At 29.4% G+C, this 18,054-nt stretch overlaps 4 protein-coding genes across 4 annotated transcripts; 3 read left to right on the top strand and 1 right to left on the bottom strand.

Moving 5' to 3' along the window:
- The first annotated feature begins 362 nt into the window (after window positions 1-362).
- On the top strand, window positions 363-3,807 carry LOC148236450 (putative cytosolic Fe-S cluster assembly factor GK14772). The gene is made up of 8 exons (XM_088182933.1): window positions 363-493; window positions 567-772; window positions 841-980; window positions 1,040-1,195; window positions 1,291-1,539; window positions 1,602-1,833; window positions 3,294-3,451; window positions 3,513-3,807. The coding sequence occupies exons 1-8, from the start codon at window positions 428-430 to the stop codon at window positions 3,752-3,754; spliced, it is 1,449 nt and encodes a 482-aa protein (XP_088039059.1). The 5' UTR covers window positions 363-427; the 3' UTR covers window positions 3,755-3,807.
- Window positions 3,808-3,853: 46 nt separating this feature from the next.
- Window positions 3,854-7,403, top strand: GLaz (Glial Lazarillo). The gene is made up of 4 exons (XM_088182680.1): window positions 3,854-4,163; window positions 6,412-6,542; window positions 6,781-6,983; window positions 7,047-7,403. Exons 1-4 carry the CDS (start codon window positions 4,044-4,046, stop codon window positions 7,178-7,180), a joined length of 588 nt encoding a protein of 195 aa, XP_088038806.1. The 5' UTR covers window positions 3,854-4,043; the 3' UTR covers window positions 7,181-7,403.
- On the bottom strand, window positions 7,196-11,301 carry Josd (Josephin domain containing). Its single transcript, XM_088182679.1, has 4 exons — window positions 11,139-11,301; window positions 10,892-11,064; window positions 9,608-9,788; window positions 7,196-9,542 (listed from the first exon to the last, which is right to left on the bottom strand). Exons 1-4 carry the CDS (start codon window positions 11,253-11,255, stop codon window positions 9,252-9,254), a joined length of 762 nt encoding a protein of 253 aa, XP_088038805.1. The 5' UTR covers window positions 11,256-11,301; the 3' UTR covers window positions 7,196-9,251.
- A 3,445-nt stretch (window positions 11,302-14,746) lies between these two features.
- Window positions 14,747-17,931, top strand: LOC148236447 (dynein axonemal light chain 4). Its single transcript, XM_088182858.1, has 2 exons — window positions 14,747-14,897; window positions 17,548-17,931. Exons 1-2 carry the CDS (start codon window positions 14,838-14,840, stop codon window positions 17,794-17,796), a joined length of 309 nt encoding a protein of 102 aa, XP_088038984.1. The 5' UTR covers window positions 14,747-14,837; the 3' UTR covers window positions 17,797-17,931.
- The last annotated feature ends 123 nt before the right edge of the window (window positions 17,932-18,054 follow it).

Here is an 18,054-nt window from a genome sequence, read left to right as displayed (position 1 = left end):
TAACGCAATCAGACTAAGATTTTTTCAAAGCAAAATTGAAAGTTTTCTTGATTACCCTATCCCAGGTTTTATCAATGATCTTGAAACAATGCGGATTGTCAGTTGTGTCACAATACATTCATCAGACAATGCGTATATGTACTACTCGTAAACCAAGACCTCGATAGTTTATCACATTAAAATTTATTCAAAAATTTTGCTTGTTTTGCAAAACACTTAAGACTGCGTGTGTTATATGAATTTCCTTAACCAAAACTATATTTTTGGTAATTTAACAAAGTGAAACTGTTTATATTTTCGTCTTTATTGCTGGGAGATTGGTATGTAAATAAATATATTTTTCAGATATGGACGAAAATAGCACTGTTATGATATTTAATCGTTGCAAATGTCACTGCGTTTGACATTTCGAACTTAAAACTGAAAGATGGTTTCGAGATTTAGCGGGGCTTTGCAGTTGACGGATTTAGACGATTTCATAACACCATCTCAGGTAAGATAACTGTTATATTGAAATTACCATAAAATGATTTTAACCTTCTAAATACGCAATATATTTTTTTAAGGAATGCATTAAACCAGTGAAAGCAGAAAAAGATGTCTCATCAACTGGATCAAAAATCAGAATTGGAGACGGAACAGTTCCTGCAATCGGCAGAGAAAAGTTTAAAAAAGTGGAAATCAATCTATCTGATTGTTTGGCTTGCAGCGGATGTATAACATCCGCAGAGAGCGTTCTAGTTACCAATCAGAGCCAAGAAGAATTGTTAAAGTATGCTTTATAGTGATTTTAAATAATAAAGAATTAAATGGATTATATTATTTAAATGTGTATTTTAGAGTCTTTAACGAGAAAAAATTAGATAATGATTCAAATAGTGGCATGGAATTGATTGTTGTGTCGTTTTCTATCCAACCCATCTTGTCTTTAGCTGCTCTATATGATCTGTCTCCTCAAGATACGCGCAATAGATTAGCAGGTATATGATCATAAATTAATTGTTCGCTATTATTTTTTTTAAATTAATGTACGTTACAGGATATTTCAAACATCTTGGTGCCGACATAGTTCTAGATATGCAAATTGCTGACGATCTAGCACTATTGGAGTCGCAAAGAGAATTTGTCGAGCGTTATAAAACACAAATGGAAAATCCCGCTAAACACATTCCTATGCTAGCTTCATCTTGTCCTGGTATATTTTATATTATAATAAAAAAAAATATTTTATATTATAATATAATTATTGTGTAATAAAATGATTGCATTTAACATATAAACCTTATTCAGGATGGGTGTGCTATGCTGAAAAAACACACGGAAGCTTCATATTGCCCTATATATCTACAAGCAAGTCGCCTCAGCAAATTATGGGGTCTTTAGTAAAGCAACATTTGTCGACGTTGAAGAATATCAATCCTAGTAAAATTTACCACGTAACTGTGATGCCGTGTTATGATAAAAAATTGGAGGCATCGAGAGAAGATTTTTATAATGATGTTTATAAATGTCGTGATGTTGATTGTGTTATTACATCGAGTAAGATTTAAATTATTAATATGTATGTATTGCAATTTTACTTATACGAGTTACAATTTTAGTCGAGATAGAACAAATGTTGATTGTCCAAAATACAACATTGACTGCGTATGATCCTATTGATATCGACTGGCCGTGGACTCAAGAAGATGAACTTGATTTGTATCCTAAATCTTTGGACTTAAAAGGTCATATTGGTTCTGGCTCAGGCGGGTATGCTGATCACATTTTTCACTATGCAGCTAATGAATTATTTGGAGAAGAAAATTCGACTTTAACATTTAAAATGATGAGGTAATTTTTAAATTACTAGGTTTGTATTCAGTTTCGCCTACACATAGTTTCTTGTTTAATTTTATTCTTTAATATTTTACCATAGACAATGTTTTTGTTGAATCTGATGTAAGTTACAACAAATGTTAACTGCATTAATTATTTGATCTGATCCTAATAATTACTATACCCCAAGTGATTAATCATCACTAGTTTTTCCACAGCAGCAATATTTTCTTTGTATTTTGTTGACTGTTGCTTTTACTGTAACCGATGCTAATTTTACTGTTTTTAAATTTTGTACTTTTTGATTTAGAAGACCAAAAACAACCTACAGATGCTCAATGATGAGTGTATAGGCATTTTGATTTGTCAGTGATTTTTATTTCTCGAGAAATGAGAATTTTCGACTTCACTTCTCAAATATCTCTAGATTTTTTTTGAATAAAAAAATGTTTGTATGTAATACAGTAAAGTATTGCAAATATCTTTATATGTATATTGAATATATTTCCTGTTATCGTTTTTTAGATATTTTTCATACTATGTTATTAAAATATAAAACACCTAGAAGAATGGCAAAACATTTGTAATTTATTATTATTATATATATATGAATTAATATTAGATACATTATTATATATTATTTTTAAAAAACCTTTGAAAAACACATGCTATCTAAAGTAGAATCAGACATCCTCGCTCTTTTTTTTGTTAAAATATTTTCGACCCTGAAAAAATCCTCTCGTTTTCTGTTGATTGATAACATTTATTATTAATTAATTGACAACAAGGCTTCAAATAGGCACTGTAAATTATTTGTTCTTCCGTTGATTAAAATATTTTTAATTCTTTCTTCATTAATCCATAAGATGTTGGTTTTCTTACACTACTCTCTGTAAGGCTGAACTATTTTTTTTTCTAATTGTTGAGCCAATTATAAATTTTAAATTTCTTAAATAGATTCTATGGAGTCGCGAGAGTCCTTAGAATTCATCAAACCATTAAATAATCTGCAAATAATTTCTGTCCCCATTTTACATATTTTTGGTTTTGAATAATAACTAAATAAATCATTATTTTTTTCTCGATGAAAGATTCTGGATTTTGCAAATATTTAATTAATAACATCAATGTCTGGTTTCTTCGATTATTAATTACTCTTTAATTGCTCATTGTAATTTCTAATTGTTTTAAGGCCCCTTCGGCCGTCAATAATGTAACCTCTTATTTACTAAGTTACTTGACAGTGATCTTTAATGGCTGTAAAGTCTTAAGTACTCCTTTAACAATAATTAAATACTATTCGTACCACAGATCACAGAAATTTAAGTCATCTAGTGCATTTTTAACTTGTTGCTTAATTTATAAAAAGCGGTCTAGCACCGCCTCCATTGTGTTCCAATTTATAAAAAGCGGTCTAGCACCGCCTCATTGTGTTCAATAACAACAAATATTCAATGTTAAGTATATTTTTTTAGAAATCCTGACTTTAGAGAGGCTGAACTTATAAAGGACGGTAAAACTGTATTGAGATTTGTCATCGCAAATGGTTTTAAAAACATTCAAAACCTTGTTCAAAAGTTGAAAAGGAACAAATGTAATTTTGATTATGTTGAAGTGATGGCATGTCCATCAGGTATGTGAACTGTAGTATTATAAAAAGTAATTCTTTTTTTAATCATTATTATGTTTTTTAGGTTGTCTTAATGGCGGTGCACAAATTAGACCTCACAATGGCGAAAATCCAAAGGAATTAGTATCAACACTGGAAACCATGTACAACAATCTCGAGAAAGTTTCACCGATATCTAATAAACTAGTTAATAAAATTTATAGAGATTGGCTCGGAGGAAAAGACACGGACAAGGCTTCAGCTCTGCTACATACTAAATATCACGCCGTTGAAAAACTAGACATTCCGTTAAACATTAAATGGTGAAATCATATTAAAAAAATGTTATTGTTGATAAATTAAAAGTTTTTTTATACATATTGACGTTTTTTTCCTTTATCATCCAATATAAATATTGTTGCCATCACAACTCGCTAGTACGTGTGATAAAAAGGTCATCTGTTTTGTCTCTTTTTATTACACAAATAGACTGATTATAAAACTTAGTGTATATGTTTTACAATAATACATTGTGCAGTTTAACAGTTTATTGTCCGGATGGACAGTACAAGTTTATTTGTGTTGTTGTTAAATTGATGACATCGAACACGATAAAATGAAGATAGTACACGTACAAATTGTCATAAGCTTTGTCGCATTCAATCTTTATGACGCAACTGCATCAGGATTTGGAAAATGTCCTCTATACGAGCACCATCCTTTAGATATATCAAGGGTATGAGCTTCAATTATAATAATGATTATTTAACACCAATAAATGCTTGTTTAATTAAGTAAATAACACGTTTTAATGAAAGAAAACTCTGTTGCATTTATTAAATTAATACATATCTATAAAAAAAAAAATCTTTTGAACGAAATTAATTATTTTAAATTTATGTATGTAGTATTATGAGAATATTTACGAATTCAATGGTGTAAATTAATATTTCTAGGTTATGTATTATTTTTTAGATTAATATACAATTGTGACTCAAATACAATTATAGAATGATAAAACTACAAGAAAACTTAATTTTCTACATAGTTCCCGTAGGTTTCCAGGGCATAGAAAAAATATTAATAAATAAATATACAGCTATTTTATGGTTTTTGTTGCCTTTTATGGTTTTTTAGATAATCCTGAATCTCTTGATTTTCTATATCATTTAAAATTTGCTTCAATTCTTTTTGGATTATTGTATTTGGATTTTATAACTTTGTCTCTTGACTGCATTCACATTCTTCTCAGCTTTCTTTTACGAATAGTGGAATATTGTATTAGGCATTTTGTTCTTTACTGTGCCTGTGACATAAGAGACAATTTAATCTAGTTTTTCTTTCGTTTTTAATGATATATCAAGTCTAATCCTCTACTCTACTAGATATCTGAATTTGTTTCAATTCGTTTTTGCGCTTGCAAGTGTCACTGGTTTGGACATTGACAAAACTTGTGTCCCCAGGGTCACTATTACTGGTGAGTGATCTAATGATGGGTCTAGAGAGGATTTAGCTTTTAAGTAGTTGTCAGATATACCTATCGTTACACAGAAGTCAATGAGATCATTGTTATTCATCGCTTTGAGAAGATTCTTACCTCGTGGAGTAGTCAATTTGGAGCTCCACTGTGTGCTTAGCATCGTAGTCCCCTGCAGCAATGAATCTATCACCAAAAGTGTGGTAAAAGCCTTCAAAGTCTTTTGTTTTGATTTTGTGCTTTGGAGCACAATATACTGCACTTATTTTAATGGCATTTTAAAGAAACTTGTTTGTAAAATGAGTTTCACTTACACCGTCTGTCCCAAATCCACAAGGACAGTTACATTAGTAATATCTCCGGCTATAGTTATGTCACCTCCTAGTTGTGGTATGCGTTTTATAGGTCTAGGTTCTGACATTCACCACCAAATTATTTGCCACTAGCTCTGCTAGTTCGATTAGAATACCGAGTCTAAGGCAGTTAATCATTGTTGCATGACAATCTATCAACAACAATTCTTGGACGATAAAGGTATCGTAGCGCTCAGCCACCCTTGGTATTCATCTGATTACGCTTCCTGTGACATCTGGCTATTCTCAAAAATTATGTTGGCATTGAAGGAAAACCGTTTTGACACCATTGATGACATTCAAAAGAATCGATTTTCTACAAAAAATGTTTCGAAATTTTCTATGATCGTTTGCAGCGATGTATTGACTCAGAAGGGGTGTATTTTAAATAATTTAATATAATATTGTAGAATAACAAATATCTTCTATTTATTTTTGCTAAGTCCTCGCGGGCTTGGGACAGACGGTGTATAAGCATAATGTCAATGTTATTATTTTTTATAAAAAAATTTGCTTCCTGGCTATGTTTCAAAATATTATTCTCAAAAATTGAGCAAACATTTAAAGTTTATAAGCTAAGGTTGAACAAATCTAAATCTTAAGTCGAACCAACAATTTATAAAAAAACAAATTATCAGGAGTGGCTAATACTTTTGCACAATAATGTAAGTAATTATATCCGGAGAAAAGCTTGTGCAAAAACCTTGGTTGAAAAAATAATAATAATAAACAAATAACATTTACTGTTAGAAGAGATAATTTATTGTTTGCCTGTAAGTTATTCAATGAAGATCCAAAAGACAAGTAAAAATTGAAGCACCATAATATATACTCACTAATCGAGCAAGGATCCAACTATTTTTTAGAAACAAACTATTACTGTACAAAATAATTTTAAAGCCATATATGGTATTCAAATCTAAGGTTTAACCAAGATTTTCAACATCGAAATAATCCAAAGTTACCAACATAAAAAGTGCATTACAGGCGTTCCTTAATGAATTCCCTCCGTGTGAGAACAGCGAAAGTCAGGATAAAAAGTTTTAACAGATTGGGATATATTACAGTAATATGGAATTGACCTCTAGAAACAGATTTCACTATTCGTGGCTTAAACATTTTATATAATTTACTGTAACAATTTTATGTTTTAGTTTACTGGACGGTGGTACGAAATTGAGCGTTCATTTTACTTCTTCGAATTAGCAGCAAAATGCACTCATTTAGACATATGGAATAACACAGTAGGGAACTTAAATATTGAAGTTACGACAGTAAACAAATGGTTTGAATTTTATTAAACTATTTATCAGGGACGTCATTTTTTGGGAGTAGGTGAGGGCGTTCTCCCTTCCATGAATTTGGCCAGAAAAATGCATGGCATTTAATGAAATACTATGAATCATAAAATAAATCAAAATATTAAAAAAACGATCACTGATTGGCTTTCCTGAAAAAATCTGAAATGACGTCCCTGTTATTTATGTGTAATTTACATGATTGATTTAACTAAAATATTCCAGGACTCATCAAGAACACAACATTTATGGCACTGCAATATTGCTGTATCCAAAATCTAGCTACTTCCGATTCAAAATTAACACAAATCTACCGTTCTCAATAGCAAGACTTTTACCAGGCGCTGGTATATATAACGTATTATACACTGATTATGACAATTTTGCAATATTGTGGTCGTGCAAAAATTACGTTTTGGCTTTCACAGGTATACATTTTTGATTATGATAACTATTAATCTTTGAATACATTAACCATTTTAAATTCTTAGATAGTCTTTGGATTTTGGGAAGAACGCTGCATATCACTGAGAGTCAAAGAATAGAAATTTATGAAAAAATAACTCAAGCGGAGCTCAATCCAGAAAGACTGATGATATCAAAGAATGAAAATTGCAACATATAAATAAAACAAATAAAATAATTAAACACGTCATCTTTTATCATTTTATTGTTATTAAACATCACATGTGTCATTTTTAGGCCTCGATTATAATATAATTTAACATATATGTATACTAAAATGATACAATTTAAAAGTAATCTGTCTTTCTAATAACACATAAATTAATGATTGAGTCATTCATTAAATTTTACGACAAATAAAAAATATTCAAGGCTAATGCACATTTATGTCTTTTAATCTATTGAAAATTATAAACACAACATTTATTATTTCACATTTATACAATCAGACATGGAAAATACAACAATTAGAACTATTCAAAAATTAATAATTAAATCATTGTGCTTCATTTTGCAACTATATTCTGAATGTATATTTTATATATGTTTTTATCGCAGTTTAAGCAAAAACATGTCAATCTCAGACTTTTAAAGGGTATAAGTAAAAAAAAATTGAGCTAAATTAAAATTAATCAAAAATCACCAAGTCTGATTTTGATATATTTTCTTTAAAACTGGGAGATCGATTTGTATTGTGCGCACACTAATATAATTTCACGTCTATTACTAATTGTAGACATTAATATGATTTCGCTATAAGTATTATTTCATAATTAGTTAAAAATATCCAATACACAATAATTGTTTATGTACAAAAAACTATTGTTTAGGCAGACAATATTTAATTTTTATAATTATTGTTTATATTTTTTATAACTCATTTCTATTTCTAATTTATATAGAAATATTACTTTATGGAAACATATTTAAAAGAGCAATAAATCGAATGTAAATAGTTTTATATTATAATACAATGTTACCTAACTGACACGTATGTATAACAAAAAAATAAATATGATATCTAATAAAACTTAAACAAAACGAACAAAAATAACAATAAAGTTTAAATAAGACTGTAACAAGATTTTTACTACAAAGATATAACCTTAATTATATGTAAAATTGTGTCATTAGTTTCGGAAGGAGCGAGCACATGAGTCAAGGGCCGTTAAAGACCAAATTACATTGCGCTTCAAAATTAAATAATTTAAGAATTTCATTCTGTATAGAGGAATATATATACATTTCTTTAATTACATTCACTACAAACTCCTGTGCATTTATGGATTAAATTTCACAAAATATTTATTTTAATCCACTTGCAAACCTAATACTTATAATTTCGGTTATATAAAATCGACTATAATAATAATAAAAAAATCATGTAATAGCAAAACTACATGATAAACAATAATTGTGACTTTTATACTTTATTATAAATCATTATTTAGGGTCCAAGATTCAGTCATATGTTAAATTTATAAATCATAATCATTAATAAAAATACAAATATTTTATCATAGAAAAACTAATGACATTTTACATACAGATAATTATCATTGTAATAAAAAGTCGAAAATTCTTAAACAGAGTAATTAATTAATTATACAAGTACTGTGTAATTGTGCAAAATTAATTTAAAACATAATATATGATTATCTTTTCTATGAGAAAAGTAATTAAAAATGTAATTTTACATTATAAATAAACAGGTTGACCAAAAGTGGTGTCAACGGTCTACTTTAGCATTTAAATTAGCATATTTTTGGCCAGCCTATATATACATCAATCTGTCATAATACAAATCAAAAACACAAGGTAACTTTAATATGCATCGATTGCATGTTAAAAAATAAATAAATATTGTAATATGCAATTTTTGTAACACATTTGGCACACGATTTTTAAAAAGTTTCAAATTATTAAAACATTTTGTATAGAAAAGTACAAAAGTAATTTACATGGCACGTATTTTTCATCAATTCAAAAGCAATAATACGTCAAGACATTAATCAAAATGACAGTATTTGATATGTTAAATATTAAATAATAAAATAAAACTAAAAAGCTTAGTAATTTGTACGTTACTTAGAGTATTTACACACTTAGGAACCAGATGGACTGTTAAAATAAATCAACAAAAATAAATTAAAATAAAACATTGCTTCGGCATATACGTACAGGTAAGATTCCTATCGACATTATTTAAATAACAACGAATATCAAAACAATTATCTATCAGTATAACAAACACTTTCGTTTGATTCACAGGCAATTTCACTTTTCTCGTTCACGATTATGGCTTCGTCACTATCTGCGCATATTATTTCACTTTTCGACTGTTTGTGATCACCGTTAGAGCTCTTGCAAAGGTTATTGATATTAGATAACGAGAGATCGTTCTGTAAAGCGTAGTGATGTTGCCACGTGTGCTTTTCTTCAACTTCTCTACTAACTACGATAAACAACTCTTTATCTTTGCATTGAAGTTGCTCTTTCAAATACGTAATCAAATCACAACCCTGTGGGAAAAAATATAATATACAAACATAGATAAAAATAAACCTTATGATAAATATGAACATACCCTTCCTATCAAAACTGGAGTGTCTAATTTTGAGTCCAAATTGTAAAAATTTCCATGTATCTGTCTTAAAGTAATCCAGTGACGTCTCCTCAGTGGTAACATTACAAATCCGAGTTTATATTCAGATGGTACATTTAAGATAAATCCACAAATGTTGGTCAAATCCAAACAACCAGGATCTCTGTTTTAATAAAAGTCAATAATAAAATAAGATACATATTGTAAATAAAACTATTTAAACACACATGTGATGGTAGTTCAAACATAGGGGATATTATTTTTTCACATACATTATATTATTTATGAGCTGAAGTAGTTCATTATTTTTGAGAATTTCAATAATTATGTTTAAATAAAAAAAGTATTTTAAAAATTTGCGCAAAATGTGTTTTTTTAAAAAAAACCTTTTTCATTATTAAAATAAGTAATGATTAAAATGTGTTGACAGTGTTTTTTACAACAAACTTGATTTCTTTTTTTAAATAAATAAATATGAAAAATATATCCTTTTTTTATCGTTGTAAAAACTAAATATTTTTATATTATCTTACATCATTGAGAGTGCACAAAAAAATCGATTTTTAAAACACAACATGCAAATTCACATTTAGTAAGCCAAATTGTCTGGGACTAAAAGGGTTATGCAGTATTTACGTATTTTTTATTCTATTATCTTTACATAAACATGTATAACTCAAATATAAATAATGTTATTTTTAACATGAGTAAAGATAAATAAGTATACGAGAGATTAATCTATCGAAAATAAATATTAAATAATTAAAATAAACCGCATCACAATCACAAAAATATCACAATCATCAATCATATAAATCTGTTTTTTAAGAAAAACATCTTATTTTGAACAAACAGATTTACACTTTTCTATACACTCTTTTCTCAAGTTCTTTCGGATAATCGTAACTGACAAAAAATAATGAGTAATATATTTTATTGGAAATAATTGGCAAGCGATGTTCTGGCCCGTGTTATAAACTATAAACTATAAATATAAGAAAAAATATTTGGCGCCCTTATTTTCAAAAAAAATTTTTTTATAATTAATGTGTTTTAATTAAAATATTTAATATATCTAAGCAATAGTTGCCGGAGTATTTGAATGTTTTAGTTTTGCTTATCAATAAAAAGTAAATTTTCAGATAACTAAAATTTTGTGCCATTTTATTTATAATAATAAAACCTTCATTACAATCACAATAACAAATGGTACTGTGAAAAGACTAGTCATATGTAGTAAGAAACGTCACATAAGTTAATATTTACTTTCGCTTATCGAACCACACGGCCTCCCGTCCCTTCTTTTGTAAGGCCGCCATGATCACATTGATGTCGTAGTTTCCTAGACCCAGCATCGATTTGTGCGGATTGATCCACACGTTCGGCGACAGCGAGTTGCATATGCCGTCTAGTTCCGACTTGGTGTACGAGCCTTTAGCCTGCGAAGATCGCCGGTAGGTCAAATCGCCAGTCAGTATTATTACTACTAAGTATTAAACGTTACGAAAATAACCTGAAAGAGGTTGTTGAGGGCGTGCAGGGCGCACAGTTCTCTGACTTGCTTCTCGTGGTAAATCGGCGGCGGGGCCGCACCCGGAGCTCCCGCCCCCGTCACCATCCCTGCGGACATACTCTTCTGTCACATACGTGAAGTGTTGCCAGCGCTAACAACTGTCATTCGATTTTCAGCTTATTTACGATTTAAAAATATTAAATTTGCAAAATATTAAATTTAAATTCTCTTAAAAAGCGTGTTGTAATTTTAAGAGAATAAGAAGTTATTTCAAAATTATTTTGTTGTCAAATCTCTTCTTTTTATAACATATTTTATAAACATATTTTTTTTAAGAATAACGGTTTTTGACGATCAGAAGAAATCGTACAAATTATTTAAAGAATTTATTCTTTCAGCGATATCAGTACTCACTTGTTTATTTACATCAAAGTGTTACACACAGTCCAATCTTAATCGTGAACATGTAAGCATCTTCTTCAGAGGTGAAATAATTATTATTATTACTAATCCTAGCAGCAAATAAAGGGTGGTATAACTAAGCAAGCGTACAATATTGTATAATTTCTTCATCTTTTGAGTTTTCAAATTTATGTGTTGCGAACGTAATTTATTACCTAACTGGAAAACTTCTATACCTTGTAATTCATTCAATTAAACTAAATAGTTCCAATCTACTAATTCCGAATAATTATCTACAATTTTTTATTTAAATTCAAAAGTGGTTGAACATATTTTTGTATAAATAGGATGGGTAAATGTTGTTTTTAAATTGGAACTGTTTAATGAACATTAAATTATTTGCCATTGAAATATAAGTGTTTAATTTTTTTTTATTTCGTCTTTTTATTTGCTGAATTTTCTGAAAGGAAGTGTAATTGTTTCATTGTCTCACGTGAACGTCTTTTTATTATGGTATCTTGAAAACTTAGTTCTGAAACAGTATCTAAGTCCATCGCCGAGGACTAAACTATTTATTTGTATTATTCGATGGTAGATTAATTAAAGATACTTAATGTTTTTTAATTTTTAGAAAACCAATTTTGGTAGTAATCTAATGAAAAATGTTTCGAACAAATTGTGGCTCTATCGTTAGAAGTCCAATGCGGCATATCAATGGCAGTCTTCCATTTATTTACTTCTGGCTCTCATGTTCTCACTCGCTCTGGCGCACACATCAGCACGGTGTTCTTGTGATCGTGCGACTGAGACACAATGTTTCACCGGCCGCCAGTGCTTATACATATATAAGGACCAAGTTCAGCGTAAAGTGGGAAGCGGTTGCTCCCCCACTTTATTTCCTCGGTCTTCTCGGACTCTCGGTCAATGCTCAGCGTAATTGAGCTCGGTGCGAGTTCGGATGAACCTCGTGTATCTGAAGTCGAGTGTCTGATGGAAGCTCTTGATAATTCCCGACGAAAGTGTATTCCGAATGAAAGTTTCTGACGTACGTTAACGCGAGCTAGTATATACGCTAATCGAAAGGAAGGAGGTTCTTTTGCTTTGCCTATTTTCGACATTTGGATCAATTGCTACGATTTAATGGTAGACGTATGTTTGTAATTGTCTGCTATATTTTTATATGAATGCTTATACGTAACCGTCGTAGTTTGAACAGCTGGAGACTCGGCAACGCTATTGCACAGGGCACATATAATCCCAGGCAGCACATTCGACACTTGTTAAATCGATACAATTTCTTTGTATTTATTAAAGCGCCGAACGGCCTTTGTATTATATATGGTATATAGTATTATATATGGTCGTCATAAATACAGTCTGGAATCTTGCTGCTTAGTTTAATCGACTAAATAATTTTATTCAAATCTGCGACGTTTTATTCATAATAATTGTTTATCTGTGTGAATTTCACATATTTATGTTTCTGTTGTACTTTTTTGTGCAATTATGTATTTTTTTCTGTAGTTTAATATAACATAAAAATGAGCCCAAATGATAATTTTATAATAAAGAAAACTTAACGTGGTATTTTAACTTTTTTATTTATTCGAGTAGTGCGAAATTTATATGTAGATTCATAATACAATCCTATTTCAGAATCCACGAAAATCTAAATAACAAATTAATATAATCTAAATTGATAACAAATACTCGGAAAATATAATCATGTAGTTGTTTTATATAGCATTATTAAAAACATAGCATTATCGTTAATTCGTTTCATACAAAAATTTCGCATCGCTCTATCGATTGTATAAATCTTATATCAATAATTCACCGATTGACTGAATATCCGCTAGTGAAAAAAAATATTTGCGACAATATTTTTCGCTTCGCTGCCTTTTGCGGTTTACTTTGTCAAAAAAGTGTTGCCTATACATAGACATAGCTAGATTACTTTTGGTAAAACCGAATTTCTAAGTCCTCTCACGCTTCGCATTCACAATAGCTCCCCTCCTTGAATCGTATGGGAAACATTTTCATTAGGCAACCCATACACGTATCGTTGTTATAGCCTGCCAGAATTAAATTCAAGCAGAATCATAATGACGATAGTGTAATCGAATACATATTCATGTGAATTAATAATATACCACAATAGTTTTACCTTAAATAAACAAATAAATTGAAATTAAAATCACTTGAATATTCAAAATAGTGCTATAAAAATTTTGTTAAATTTGCTTTTCGATAATCACATGAAAGACTTGTAAAATGTACATATAATATTCTCTCAAAATGGTAACAAAAAAATGTCAGTGAGAAAATCGATTATAAATAGCAAATGTAAATTTAAAAAATAGCTACATAATTATGAAATTAGATCTGCCGATAATTTACACATCCCTCAAGTATTTCCTGTGAAGTTTTGGACAAAGTATTTAAAACTTTTAATTATTTACCAAAATCAACTAGGAATAATTGAAAATAAATTAAAAAATATTGTTTTATAGAATTCATGCAACTTTAATCAAATAAAATTAAGTTAATAAATAATACATATATCATATTACTATATAACTGTTATTTTTGTTTTCCGTTAACATGCTTCTTATTTGTTCTTTTAAATTTAATGATAAATATTTTAAGTGTACTTATTATATTTTTCTAAATGTATACGTGCTAAATTTATAATTTTATTGTATTAAGTTATATCCGCAAAATGAGTTATTTCTCACTCATGCGAAATTACGTAATTAATAATGTTATTTATAATGCTTTGTCTGATTTAAAGCTGAGATTTCTGCTCTGGATTGTAACCTTGTTTATGCTATTTAGTTACTCAACTTATCAGTTCCTCAAATGTCTAATACCCTAATAGTAGGTAGGAATAATTGTATGAGTTTAAAAATATTGTGGGCCACAGGAACTAACATAGTGGAATAATTTAATTTGACTCTCAAACTTTATTTGCTATTGAATTAAAAAAATAAATACCGAATTACCGAAATTTTAAATATAGTCCGCCATTAAAATCGAGTTATATTATACTATTTAAATGTTATTTTATATATTTTTAGTAATAAGAGACGATCATAATTTAAAAATAATAATAGCTCGCTCAGCTGTTATTTTATTTTTTCATTATAGAAGCGTGTATGGGCTCACTCAAAGTTCCCACAAACAATGGTAAAAATCAATCGGGCTCGTTCGCAGCGCGTCGTGTTCTTGTTTTGGTTTCTCTAACCGCTAAACGTAAATAAATAAATGATTGTTAAACGTAAACATTGAATAAAAATGGCTGAAGGTGAACCCATTCATAAAGAGAAAATTGTGCACACATATCCATTAGTCAGGGTAAGTTAACCCCCTGATGACTCACTATGCATTACATAAACGCAAGTTTGATCGACAAAACGTATGACGTATTGATATTATAAGAATACACCTAGTTTTCAGTACTTTTTGATCTATACACAATTTAATAATAATATTAAATTAAATAAGTTAGATTCATTATGAAATAAACATAGGTTAAAACAAAAAACCATTGAAACAAGATGTATGAATTTTCACTGAAATATTATTGGTGAAATGTTATTTTTTGATGAATCCAATAATTCATATGCCAAAGATAAAAAATACCCACAAACCATATCACATTTTTAGATTCTTTGGAGCGACTTTGATTATTTATCTAACTCGAAATGAATGCTGGTGTGGATTTTAAAGAATCGTTTACTTTTGTCAAGTATATTTTTAGAACTCTGTTTTAAACAACATTTCATTCGTTAATTTATCTATTTAGCTTGTTTATCATTTCATTAAATGAAATATTTTTTCTGCCAAAGCAACCTAAAATTGATGTTTACTATTTTTACATAGTTGTAAAACCATTCCAACGATAATAGCCGATTTGTCAGATTGATGTTTCACTTTTCTAGTTTTAAAATTAATATATAATATCTATAAAAGCTTAGATAGTATTAAATATAATATGTATGTATTAGAAGTAAAGCGTAATAGTAAGACAGATTGCGTCAGAGCTAGCGTAATGTACACAAGTTCCCAAACTGTGTGTACTTTTAAGTCATAACTTCCTATTGTTAAAATACTTGAGTCGTGGATTTAAAAATGCCAGGCAATGTAGTGAAAATATAATACGGATTTTGTGTTTGCGATTGCGCGATAATTACATGACCGATTTTAATGAAACTTTGTTATGTGGTGTACAAAATGTTGTCTTATGTGTTCATCACTGTGACATACATGTGTATTGTGTATGTACGTACGATTTTTGCCAATGGTTGAAAGAGTAAAAAACAAAGGGCGTAAAAATGTATGCACGTTGTTTTTGTCTGTTTTAAGGCCACAACCGTGAACTCAATTATGATTTGCTTCTTGAGATTTTCAGAAAAAATACGTGGTAAAAAATCGCCACTAATTGAGACCGCGAAGCAAACGGTTTTTTTGCTCATTATTATGCCGAAACGTAATAGCTATTATTTGTCGGCAATAATAAAGTAGACGTATTGAAAAGAAGAAGTGAGAATATCGTCTGACGCAACAGTTCTCTCAGACTTATTTTATAACAATTATGTAACTCACTTCTGCCTTCTTTAAAAAATCTGATTGTTAAATAGATTGCATTTCTTTGTATTTTGAGCCTGGGAAAAACTATAAAATTAGATGAAAATGAGTATTGCACATATTATAATAATGTATTTATGCAATTAAAATATTAATGCTAGATTAAGATATGTTTTTACAGAAAAAAATATTTTCACTTAAACTATTATTTTATAATAACAAATAGCCATAAATTAAAAAAAAGTATAATTATGATTCTCCTAAAACAGATATATTCCTAAATCTTACCTTGATTAATTGAAAATATTCTCATTATACATAAAAATACAGTAATTTGTTAATACTTTATTAGTTGCCTTATATACAATATGGCACAAATACAGTATTGATTGAAAAGTTTTAGAAATTGCTCGATCGCTCGCGTGTTAAGTGACGAGAATGAGTGAGAGATAAGAGCATACGGTCAGCGTGCCCTTATCTCTCATTCATGCGTTTGTCAGAACAGTTAATTCTATATAGGACGCAAAGGTATTCAGATTGACGAACGAAGCAGGAATAACGACGGAGCGGCGACGGAGAGCACGCTTGACTTGTTGTGTTGATATCTGACAATGTTGCCAGACCAACCAAGCAAGTTTATATATGTCAACATAAAACTGACCCTAAGGATGAAAAACAGATCATATAAAATAAATACTGGCTATTCTTTTTGAATACTTACCAATGAAATGTAAAAAATACTGACTGAAAGAAATGATTCTGTCCATCTGTCAAAATAATTCTTAACATTTAATATAAATTCCGACCACTTTTGACCTTTTACTATAAATTCTGACTCATTGTAAAATAAATTCTGACCACAACCATATTAAAATTCTGAGCCGAAAAATACGAGCCTATAAAATTAAACAAATTCTAAGAGTACTAATTAATATTTAAAATGTCAATCGTAGTTTTTTTCTATAATAACGTATTTCTAAACACTGTTAAACAATATATAACAATATAAATTTTCCCAATTTTATATCTGTTGAGCACATATTTCTATTATCAATATTGGACCAAGTTCTGGATATGGTTATTTTATATCCATCTTTTATGCAATAACCGGTGTTTACTATTCTGATAATTTCTGCCTCTGTGATACAATGATTTTATGATTTTTCTTTTATGGTTCACCGCCTCTATGTTTCTTTGCTTTGTTCTGAAAAAAATCAAATTGTTAACCCCCACTACAATACTAATCCCTAGCTGATAAAAATTATACTACTCTATCTCTACACTATAAACACTTTTTAAAAAATCATAACCAAATGTCTTATCTTCTACTTTTGTATGGTCATACAAACATATTAAAAACAATTTTCAATATTTATCTACTAAGCTCTTGATATATTTATCTGTGATTATTTTTCAGCATTCTGATATGCCCGAAGAGATGAGAATAGAAGCTACCGAACTGAGCGTCACAGCCTGCGAAAAATTCGCCAGCAACAACGAACACGCAGCCAAGATGATAAAAGAAACCATGGATAAAAAATTCGGTCCCAGTTTCCACGTTGTCGTGGGCGAAGGTTATGGATTTGAAGTGTCCTATGAGGTAAAGAATATATTGTACCTCTATTTCGGAGGTAATCAAGCCATATGTATATGGAAATGTTCGTGATGTATTTTAAAATACCGTGTCAAGATGGAACAACACCAAAAATTACCACATAAATAGGGTAAACAAATAATATCTTAATTCACCGCATCATAGATTGATGCATGATTAGAAGAGCATGACTGATCTTTCAAATAGGTGCAGATATTATGCTTATTAATATTATAACAGTCATATCTTTATTGAAAGATCAGAACACTGATGATATAGCGTTACCATCTTAGTGTGTTACGTATAGTTGATTTGCCAAATGCCCTATAT

The sequence above is a fragment of the Plectrocnemia conspersa genome, unplaced genomic scaffold (genome assembly GCF_051122295.1).
Source record: "Plectrocnemia conspersa isolate PC_06_02 unplaced genomic scaffold, ASM5112229v1 ptg000003l, whole genome shotgun sequence".
NCBI lineage: Eukaryota > Metazoa > Arthropoda > Insecta > Trichoptera > Polycentropodidae > Plectrocnemia > Plectrocnemia conspersa.
This window is presented reverse-complemented; position numbering and strand designations above follow the sequence as displayed.